Genomic DNA, 12,068 nt, shown 5'->3' on the forward strand with positions numbered 1-12,068 from the left:
AAGTCACACTTCTTCAAAAAACTGAAGCTCCCCTCCCATGGTGTGTTTGTTCCGTTTGGTGTCATTGTTTCTAGATATGTCTTTAGGCACCAGCAAATTCTGATAGTTTACACATTGTCTCCAAAGAATTAACTGCAGGGAACACTTAACTTAAAGAGTTACACAGGGCACTTAGAAAATAATCCAGAGAAGACATCTTCAAAATAGCTATTGTTTGGGAATATTCTACAGCATAGTAGTTCATCAGAGAAGTGATTTCCACTCTAGTTAGGACAGAAAGAACAAAAACCAGCAACACAACACACTGACCCTTACACTGGCAAAGTCAGGAAACAAGACTTTTTGCTAGATTAATCAGGAACCTTACGAAACAGTGTCAAGACCTGAGTAGGGCAGCCCATGGGGATTCTGATCAGAGCCTCTTGCTTTCTAAACTCCTCAGAGAGGAGCTTAGGTGCAGCTGGGTCCAACCTTTGTCTCAGACCTGGCCATTCCAGGGAAAATGTCAGGGTCCAAGGAAATGCTCAACCGTCTTAATACCCCTTGATCAGATTCAGCTGAAGCGACACTCAAGGTCTGTATTTGAATATTAGGTTTACTTAAAACTATAGAACGAATACGGACACTTCAATTATTATTATTCAATTATTATCTTAGACTGCACGATCATAAAGGCTGACAATTAGATCACAAGAGTACAAACACGTATGTTTAAGCTGCACAACCTGAGAAAAAATCATGGTTAGGCCTTGAGTTACTTAATGATGACAGGAAAGGAGGTAAGAAAAGTTTAGAGAAATAGATAATAGAAAGTCACCAGTCCTGGATCCAGCGTTGGGCCAGCCAGTGGGGGAGAGCTGGTGTCAGTGAGGCTCCCCAAGCCCACCATTGCAGCCCCCTGTTTTATAGGCCTAGTTTCCTTGTTTCGCAAGGATGAGCAAGCATGATTGAGTCATAAGCCTGAGCAGCTGGAGTGGAACCTCCGCCCCTCCATCCTTATCTCAATCGCTGAACATGCAGCCTCAGGCCATATGCAGCCATCAGTGCAGTCTCCATCCTCTCAGGCAGGCCTTTTGGGATGCAAACGAGACTTTGTTTAGGGGTTACAGTGGGGTTTGGACACCAATTCCAGCAAGGATAGGTCCTGAGGGCTGGTCCCTCACAAACAGAAATCAAAATCATACCCTTCTCCTTCCTCTCACATCTTTCTGGCAAAAGCAGAAGCAGCTGTTGTGGTCTCAATAGTATTTGATACTCCTTTATCTAGGATTTATTTTATTAAGTGTCTCTTATCTGCTTCCACTAATAGAGCCTGGATTTTTGGATAAATGAGGAAAGGCAAACTGTCTTTCATTAGAGTTTCTTCTAAAAGGAAAAAAGATGCCAAACCAATTTATGACCAAGGTACAGCTCCGGGGCTCTACTGTGTCCTCTCTAAATTAGTTTCCAGATATCTATCTCAAGGTTTAAAAAATATATTTTTAAAAACCCAAAATCAATTCACAGCCTGAATATTAATTAACCCACTACATTAAAAGTCTCAGGGATTTTGTCTTTGCTGAACCACTGCCTGGTGTTACACATAACAAAAGTCCCCTTGGCTCTTTTTAAGCAGCAAATTCAACAAACAGCAAACAGTAAGTAGAAGCTCCGGCTTGGAACTGATACCCATCAGCCAAGTTAAGACAATCTCATAAAAAACACAAGAATAAAAAGCAAAAAGAAAAAGCCTTCATTGAACAGAAAAGAGCTACAACTCCTAACACTTCCTAAGACTCTGTATACAGCAGAGGCAAATCCCAGAAAAGCACAAGGTTAACATCTTCAATGTCACTTCCCTGTGAACGCTTCCTGTTCTCCTCCCCTACCTCCTAATCCAACTTCCTCTGAGTTAGAATCTCAAGTGTTATGTCCCATTCCTGAGCCAGTCCCTGTGTGTGCTGCCCTCCACTGCCTTGCTCTAACCACAGCTCACAACTGCAAGAGAAGTGTAAGGAACTTAGAGCTCCCATCAGGGACTTGGAATAGACACCGCCCAGTCTCTCGGATAGCTACAATGTTCTCACCTTACGAAGTGCAGTGCTGGTCCTTATTTATGACACATTAACTGTGCCACGGCAGCAACGTATTTTTAATCTTTAAGCAAAAACAGTTCTCCTGTTTCAGTCATAAAGACGAGCATGATACTGTTCTCGTCAGAACTCATAACACCCTGTGGAGTCTGCACCGCCGAAGTGGCACTGTTAGGGCAACCTGGGGGTCTGGAGTGGTTGATTTGTGGAAATCGTTTAGAAAGAAAAACTCAGCCTAAAATATCCACCCTGGAAAATGCGTGCGGTGCAAGACTCCAAGAAACTGCTCTGTCCACAAATTCATGCTTCTCTCCTCTAGAGCATCCAGGCACTCAGTCCTCACTTGAAGCTGCAAGTCCAGCTCCCAAATTGTCCCTTGCATTCTTAACAACTGGACAACTCTTGCACAGCTGTCATGTGGGAGACAAGAACCTTCTGTCCCCAACACAAACCAGACATAATGAATAACCTGCCTCTAGACCAGTTTACTTCTGGGTGAAGAGTGTTCCGAGGAGGACAGAATGCTGTACCGCCAAGACAGACGAGCACATCAAAGCTACAAATCATCCTCAAGAGCAGCCAAGTGAATTCCCTTGCAAGTTATCTGAGATCCTGAGGCAGCTTTTAGATGGTTTTGCACATAGTTACAACCTTCAGCACCTTTAGGACTGTTGGGCTGAGGGGGCCAGGAATGTCACCGGATGGCACAGACTGTCATAAGGCATCTGTCAATACCTAAGTACTGTTAAGGACCCATGCCTTCCAAGAAGAGAAAATCTGGAGGTGACCTGCTAAACTTCTACTGCTGCAGTGAAATTTTAAAAACAAAGCTATCCCCAAACCCTATATATATTAGAAAGTACAGAAACCTGTTAATATTTCTAATTTTTGTAAGAAATCACTTTAAGATATTTCTAAACTACTCTCAATTGCTGCACATGCCATAAATCTGCAATTACAAATACCCTCACTGTTTATCCCAATGCTACTCTTCTCCTGATTCAGATTTTTTCATGATCCACTCAGCCTCAAGCATATGACATGTTTTGATGAAGGGAAAAAGTACTTTCAGGCAGAAAAAAATACCAGAAACCTACATGGAATGAACTGGGCCATGGAAGGTTTGAAAAACAGTAAACCATGCAGAGTATGAAGAGCCAGTATAACATGAAATTTGACCTGCAGTCCTGTTTAAAAGAAAACTGTTGTTAGAATTAGTCGACTCTTCAGCACTTTTTCCACTGCTGTAATGTAAACACTTTGTTGTATGTCTGGGCTGAGTTTGTTGAGGTACAGCGAAACCCACTGCCAAACTCATACATCATTTTTATTGCTCTGGTTACTTAGGGTGGCTCATTATTTACTCTCACAAAAGATTGAGGAAGAAGATGGCAGTATAGAAAGGTACTCTAAAAGGAGGAAACAATTATTAACCTGGGACCAGATCAGGAGGAGACGGAGAAGTTTAGACTGGCACTATCTGGTTTGCATGGACACAAGGACACTTGCTGGGCTGGGCCCCTGGCACAGCAGCACTCATGAAGCCACTATACTGCAGAGAGCTTGCCACCCCCTTCAAGTAGGAAAGGAGATGTCAAAGATCGTTTGGGAGCATTTCTTGTTTCAGATTTGGACATTCATATAAGGTTTTCTGTATCTCCTGTCTGTTCCTCCTGAAGTTGTCTCTGTAGTTCCATTTCCTCTTCGCTCAACCTCAAAGCTCTGGCTTGCTCGTTTCTTTCAAGTACATTCCCTTCTTTCCCTCTCTCACTTCAATATTCCCCCCTCCTGAAGCTCTGCTGAGTCTCACTGCTCTTAGATCAGCCTTCCCAGGGGTTTGCCCCACTTGACAGGCCTAGGAGCCTTGTCTTGTTACCTGCCAGAAAGACAAATCCAATGCCTCAGCATTCTTGGAAGGTACCCCTTCTCCTTTTGCCCAAGGCCAAAAAGCAGTCATACATGTATTTCTGTATGCCCAAGAAGATATTATTCTTTTATTATTGTATTTGCACAAACTAGAAGAATTATGACAAATACTCTAGAGTTTTCTGTATAATGGTATTTATGCCTTATTTGTAGGGGTTTTCTCTCTCTCTCTCTCTCTCTCTCAGGTATCATTTGCTCTCTGGAAGTCGCCTGCGTAAGTTTATTTACAATAAACAAACAATTTGAATGTCCTTCTCCAGAGCTAGAGACCAAATACCTGGCACACATAGGTGGTACTAAATGAAAAGGAAAATTAATCCCCACCTTCATAAATCCACACTGGAGCTCCTAGAGATGGCATTTTGCAAAGCATGTTACCTCCTCAAGATGCAGATGCTTCCAGATGGGCATCTACATGTGGATGTAAATCCAAAATTTGGTGAGGGTGAACTCCACAGAAACAAGACAAAGATCTTCAGGTTCCTCTGAATCATGCAAATGATTTTCTAAAAATCACATTTAAGGCATCTAATACAAACCATATGAAGAAAAAACAAATCCATAAATGGCAAACTATAAAATACTTACAACTTGTTCTCTAGGTCAGTAACCATAATTAGAGAAGAAAAATGCAAGCTTCAGACAGTAGTTCAGAGCCTTGTGTTTTAAGCATCTTGAAGTCAGTGCGCTTCAGATTCATGTAGCTGTTTCTGACTATTCCACAAACAAATCTATCATTTTTTCCTCTAGAATCTTTGTTTCCTCAAGAAAATCTGTGCTGTGCTATATAGAGCACCAGTACATATTATAGGCATATGATTTTATTTCTTGAAAAAATCAAGTTCCTGAAGAACAATTAAATGTTTATGACTCACTTCTACTGCACTGCCTATGGGAAACTGCCAAGAGATAGCAGCTGGGCAGAAGGCCAGTAGGGTCTTCTGATACTCATCTGGGTTTGTGTATAAACATGTTCTCATTACAGTTTCCATTGTCTGCCCCAGCCCATTCCTTGGGAGTATTTGTTGTACTCATTCTGATCTTATTTACCTTTCCATAATGACTTTTCAGTGCAGAGGCCATCTTTGATCCTTGTACATTGTTTGCAAAAAGGAGCCCCATCCCTACTGGGTCCTTTAAGCAGTAAGGTAATACAAATAACATATCTAAAAATAACATTTCTGCTTCTCAAATGTACGTCACCTAAGGCCAGACAAAAGAAGACTGTGTATATCCTCTTTTCCTCCTTGCTCCCTAAAGGAATGCATCCCTTCTCAGCCATGAAGTGAGCCTGGCAATTACTGTATGTGCATGTTCGTGTTCCTGTTTGAAACACTATAATTGTTTTACAACCCTGACTGTGATTATCCAGTACCCACCAGAAAATCCCAGTGCTTTGATCACAGGACTCCCTACCCAGACTCCACAAATAATTCATTAGAGGAGGGGGGTTAAACAGAAGGAAGATGAAGAGGAAATAAGAAACACAGCTGACACAAAGCTAGAAGGAAGGAAACAAAAATAAAAATGTAAAAAGAAAAAATTTAGGCTGAGAAGAAAAAAGGAAGGAAACAGAGCCCACAGAAAAGAGAAATAAGGTGAGACAGAGTTTAAGGAAATGTGTTCCTATCAGGACTAAACAGAGGTGAGTTTCTTAGGAAAATATGGGACTTTTTATTTGCTGCTGCTCTCTGCCTTTCAGCTTCTCTAAGGGTCATTAATTTGTTCCCTGTCTGACTGTTCAAACAATAATGGTGTACAAGATATCCCTTGGACAGTCCTCATGCATTTGAGATGAAGGTAGTGAGATAGCAGAAGCAGGCAGAAACAGCTTGCTTATTTGGGTAATAAAATGACAGAGGCCTGGCAGTCAAACAGAAAACAGACAGGATATAGCAAATTACAGGGTTCTCCAGCCTTTGCAGTTAAGTGAATGTTTTCTGCAATGCATAGATGCCCTGTGGGCACAGTGGCTTCTAACAATCACCATGGCTTGTTTGCTTCCTGAGTTAGGGCTTCAGCTTTTACACTATACCCTTCTTCTGACACAGCTTCTACCACACACAAAAGAAGTATTCATCTTGCATAATGTGGGTATGTCTGCGAAGTAATACTTGCAAAAAGTCTGAAAACATCTTTCCCTCTGCTCTGCCCCTGGAGATGGTGTTCAGTTTTTCCTATACCTGAAGAGGAGAATAACCATTACATAGTTCAGGCTAACCTCTGCAAAAAAAGACTTGTATGTCACAAAGAAATGAGCACACTCCTTTCTTGCTCATGTTTTAAGTGTCGTCAGTATTAACTGATGTGTGTATGGACCCGAGTCCTGTGCTTTGCTGCTATGGCAGCTGCTGCAGTTCGGAACAGCTGCAGCATCACTGAAACACGTTTTTGTCCACTACATCATTTCATGCACTGTTTATTCATTCTTGTCACAACTGTTTTATCTCAAATGTTATTGGTCTTCCTATATTTCCCTTTCATATTTCTGTTCTCTTTTAAGTCCCTACTTTTCAATTATTTAAAGGAGAAGCCATAAAAAAAACAACTAGCATAAAGATAAACCAGCCACCACTGCTTTTTCTAGGCAATAGGTCAGTGGTTGAATTCTCCAGTACTTCGTGCAAAAACTTCAGGAAGTGATTTAAAGGAACGGTGCCAACACGCAATGTCTGTTCCCAAATGTCAATGACCACAGAATACCACACTGAAACAGTATAGTGTGCTGAACTCCAAGCTTTTCAATATCATTTCACCTGTCTCTCCAGTTCATGTAAAGCAACTGTCCTCACATCACAGCATGTTCTACACCAGCCAGTTCAAGGTTCAAAGTTAAAGATGTTTCGCTCCCATAAACAGAACAAAAATTTCTCATGATGGAGAGTAATTAAAAAGGGTGGTGGTGGTGTGGGAATTGTTTCCCAGCATGTCACACAGAGGAATGCTAGCCTTGTACTTAGGGCCAGGTACAATGACTGCTTTGCAGACAGGTCATGGGGACTTGGACCCAGGACGGAACGGTGCCAGATTTTCTCCTGGGCTCTGCCTCACCGATGTGACTTCTGACTCGTGGAACATTAACCACCACCTTCTGCACAACACCTTTACCAAGAAAAGGACCCTGGACACAGTGTCACTAAAGGAGAGTCAGTATTTCTAGCAGTTACGGAGAAGAAATTAATTCTGGCACTGACAGACAGAAGCTTTTTATTTAGTGTCTCTGAAAAGGACCAAGAGATTATTTTGCTGGTAGCACCTCCTGCATTCTGCAGTTCATTTGTCTAAATAACAGCTAGTTCAAACGTGTAAAGTCAAAAGGGTCACTATATGTAATGTCTCTTGACACACAGGGATGCAAAGGCTACATCCTTTGTAAAACAGGTAACTTGGCTGTTAACCAGTAAATAAAATATGTACTCTGCTAAAATACCACAAGAATAAATGCGATAAGTCTATTAAATGAGAGAAGTGCAAATGGATTTTAGTGGCTTCCCCTCCCCTCCACTATACCAGAGGGAAATACAGTGGGTCTGCATTACTGCTTACCTTATATCTTTTTTTACATCCAGGAACAGGACAGGCAAAGGGTTTCTCATCCCCTCCATTCATGCACATTGAACTAAGGATAGCTTCAGAGCTGATAGCACTTTCTGTAGTCCAGGACTCATCACTGTCTGATTCTTCATAGTCTACTTCCTCCTCATCGTATTCACTACCTAGAAAAGCGGGGTAGTGAGATCAAACAAGAATAAATAAAAGCACAGCAAGACAACACATTCTGCATTTATTACATCAGTTACAATGACTTGTAATTTCCCCACTTTTGTCTTTGCTGGAAGACAAGTTTTTTTTTAATTTTATAAATCTTTCTTATATTTATTCCTTCATAAAGACACCAGCAGTTCTTTTTCTAATAACCAGGACAGAAATTATTAATACATCTTCATAAACTGTTAACTGTGGGGCACAGAAAGTTCGAAGGACTGCTTTTAAAATGCAGTTTCACTACTTTTCAAACACCAGGATCCCTCCCTCTTTCCCAGTGCCTGAACAGAAAATGTGTTCCCCCCCCCGGCTTTGCAATTAAAGCTAATTTTAAGGCTGTTCTTTATGCAATACAATACTGAAGAGTGTAATTCTACAGATCATAAACAGTGTAAAATAATATGTTGACAAGTCCTAATGCATTTACTAGCCCTTTGGAATTAATAGGAATTATAGCAGAACATTAATAAGAATTAAATTGTAGCAATTATAGTTGTGAAATTCATTCCCTCAGGTGTGGGGATAAATTGCATTGTGCGGCTTGCCTTGAACAGACCGCATTATGCTCCAGATATGCTATGACAGCAGCTGGTGCTGAGTATATTTGTTATTTTTAATTGCAATAACTATTAATGAAATTCTCTGAAGAAGTTAAATGTGAAACAAGAGAAATTAGGAAAGCAGAATTCCAACTATAAAAAACAGTTTAAAAAAAAAAAAAGCAGGGGAGGAAAGAGCCCCGGCTGATTAAAAAGAAAATATATGCACAGAGGGAGAGAGAGGGAAAGCTGAGGGAAACTTTTGTGGTGTCAGCAGGAGGTGGTGCTGTGTTTCCCCTCCCCTTTCTTCTTTCCCTTTCCCAGCTCTGCTAAATTTTATCCTTTCTGCTGAAAGACGATTTGGCTCCAAGTGCTGGAATAGCTCCCGTTATTAAAGACAGTTATGTGACACTTGCATGGCTCTATTTGCTTCCCTCATATGCCCTTTAAGTGCACGCCTCTTGAGCTGCCCTGAGCAGAAAACACAGACAGATGCCTCACAGCACTTGAAAAAAGTAACATCCTGACTTCACAGAGAAAACCCATGCTGCAACATACACTGGGGTCTTTGGGGTTTTTTTGCTTCTGGCGAAACTAAACACACACCTATGGTCTCTATTTTTCCCTTTTGTATTCCCCCTTCCCCCAGTCCTCTCACTCAAATTCGGCACCTCTCCATCACTGAGTAAAAACGCATGTTAACTGGTAGCTGCAAGCAAGCAAGAGCTCAGGGCTCCTGAGCTCTCATCAGATACTGTAAGTTCCCTTACAGATGTCAGGCCATCCACGTTTCTTTCCTGTGGTTTTCATCCATACGGGGTGGTGCGCAGATGAGGAAAGATGGATGGTTTCCCACCGTCAAGAACTGTCGACATGAGCGCACGCACACTCGCTCTGCAGCACATCTGGAAAACTCTGCCCTGCTGACTTCGACTCCTGAACCCACACCGAACGAGCCAACGCCAAAGAAAGCATTATTGACCTCTTAAAATATTTCTGAACTCGAGCAACAGTTAACCTAAAATGAAGTTAAGAGTTGTTATAGTTTAATTAACTAATAAACAAATGAAGGCAAAACCACAACTCTGCTTCTATGATTTCCTGCCCTTGATTGTATCTTGATGGAAAAAATTCCTCAAGCTGCTCCTTTCAAACTTTTTAGCTCAGTGGGTTTTTTTTTTTTAAGCAAATGCAACACAAAACCCTTTTGTAAATATATATATGCACTCCTAGGATGAGAAAATACACAATTCTGAACCCTGATACCAACAATTTCTGCCATTACACATTTTCTGCCATTATAAGCATTCCCCTTGTAAGTCCCCTTAATAGGGGGTGATGTCCTCCCAAGTAGGATTTCTTTGTCCCAAAGAAAACATAATTTGAGACTGTATGACATCTACTAACAATATCATTACTTCTAGTGATAACAAAGTGCATCCTTTATAGAAGAACAATCAGTACTCTATAATAAACTTAATATGCAATATGGGATATAAGGGAAAAGATACAACAGCAGGGAGAAGAGGCAATCATTGCGATTATGCACTTCCATAGGGTTTCCTGTACTTTCTGGGCTTCTTTTTAATTTTTTCTACTAACTGTACAGTAAGATCCAATTCTGAAACAAATTTTGCTTGTACTTCACTTGTAGGGAGACTCACTGAAGGAGAGAGATAGAAGAGACCAAAACATGTGTTTAAGCATCTGTGAGGTCAGACCATCCTTATGCTTCTCTCTTAATTAGCTTACCTGAACAAAAAGGTAAGAAGGCTCCAAAGGGTTTTTTAAATAGCATAAGCAAATGCTTCAGTGGCTCAAGGTTTTAAACCAAGACTTGCCCCTAGGGATTTTACAAATATGATGAGCTTTTTCATATGACTAAACATATAAATATCTATTGCACAGAACAGTTACAATACTAGTGCAAAGTACCTTAAAGGCATATTACCTTATACAAAGCTGGAACTCCAGAGTCTATCACTGCTTTTATCTAACAGTGTCCTACTGAACTTATTTGTTTGCACTCCGTTTAAAGAAAATATAAATACTAAAAATCCCAACAGATACTTAAGAGGGCCCTGGTCTAAACAAAATGTAAAAAATTGACTGTTTTGAAAAAAAAATTAATTAGCAAGAAAAAATTATCCTTCAAATAACGATGTTGTTTCAGTCACCACAGAAAAACAACTCTGATTCAAGTCTGCCTTTTAACTGATTCCGTCTCAGAATTTAATTTCCTAAGTTGTCAGTGTCTAAGAGCAGCAATCCATGTAGTGCCTCACTGATCACAGGCAACATCACAGAGGGGGGAAAAAAACCCAAGGAAAAACAGCACAACACACAGGTTGGCGCTGCCATAATAAACAGGCCCTAGATGAGGTATTTTAATTAAGCACTGTAAGGCTGAGGGTGGTGGCTTTGTGAGGCTGTTCCCACGCTGAGCAGGAGTCCCTGGCCCTCAGCAACACGTCAGGTGTACTGGCTGCAGCAGGAGCTGCCAGCTCCTCTGGGCTGCTTGCCAGGGGCCAGCAGGGCCATGAAGGGGAAGCGTGCAGCCATGCACTTTGATCGAGATAGAGCTTGCTTGCTTGCCTTTTTGTTTCAAACTTTTTTTGATGTTTCGCAATAATAATTGCAAATATTTACTTTTCAAAAGGAAAAATAAAATTAAGCACCCTTGGATCTAACCTATGGCCTGTTCCAGGGTGTAACAACTGCATGACTTGGACAAGTATTTGTAGTAACTCTTAAGAGGGCTCCAAGAGAGCTGGCTCACTGATCTCCGCTTGGACACTGCCATGCATGGAAAACAGGATGCTCTGCGGGGGCACATTGCCCTTCTGGGGGACAGAGCAGAGCCATTTCTGTAGCATGTGTGCTAATAGCCTTACCATTTCTCAACATGCAGCACTCAAAGGAAAAAATAATGAAATCAGGCTTCAGAGGCCTGAATTGCAAAAAAAACTTGCCCAAAGGTCAACAACACACATTTCTCTAAGACAGAGTGTCTAAATATCTGGAGAGGAAAGGGCGATACAGAAACACATGCTTTCAGTGAGGTGATGTAGAAATACACAATATGAGTACTGTAACTCTGGACTAGTTTGACAACAGCAAGAAAACTGCCTTCTCCACCTCTCCTCTGGCAATACTCCTTCTGAGGCCCTTTGCTAGCTAGCTTGCTGTTTTTTACCACATCCAGTTTCATCATCTGGCTTTCATTCAGAGATCCTACATAGTTCTACATCTGTCTAACCTAAAACCAATGTTATATCACCCAAATTACTCAGCAACATCTTCCTAATGCTCCTAATAAGCAAAGTTGCACCAAAAAGGCTTGGTCTACCTGCTCTTCCAATCAGTTTTACTACTAAAATCAGCAAGAACATCACTTAAGCCTACAGCATAGATCTCACCTCTTGAATGCCCTATCTACTACTTTTCCAGTAGGGGAAGTCAGTAATCTAAATAGCTCAGAAACATTTTGCAGAATTAATAATTTGACATTCTGGAATACACAACATCCCAGCTACACTGCTGAAAATCTGGAGCCTTATCTTTTATGTTTCTGGGACTTATTCAGTATTCACAATACTGTAGCCAAGAAAAAATTCTGCCTTTTGTGTGAGTGAATTCATTCCACTGTGAGATTTAAAGAGGATTTTTTCCCCTCAACTTTGAAAGAATCTTGGTTTGAGCAGGTGCACATTATTTGTAATTATGTCAGTTTTTAAATCGAAAGACTTTTATAATATGCCTTGAA

At 41.0% G+C, this 12,068-nt stretch overlaps 1 protein-coding gene across 1 annotated transcript in view; it reads right to left on the reverse strand.

Moving 5' to 3' along the window:
• Window positions 1-12,068, reverse strand: part of JAZF1 (JAZF zinc finger 1) — a 191,301-nt gene that overhangs the window by 2,709 nt on the left and 176,524 nt on the right. The window contains exon 4 of the mRNA XM_051612172.1: window positions 7,545-7,714. Coding sequence (XP_051468132.1) covers window positions 7,545-7,714 — 170 coding nt within the window. The remainder of the gene's footprint in view (window positions 1-7,544; window positions 7,715-12,068) is intronic.

This window comes from Apus apus, chromosome 2, assembly GCF_020740795.1.
Source record: "Apus apus isolate bApuApu2 chromosome 2, bApuApu2.pri.cur, whole genome shotgun sequence".
NCBI classification, from domain to species: domain Eukaryota; kingdom Metazoa; phylum Chordata; class Aves; order Apodiformes; family Apodidae; genus Apus; species Apus apus.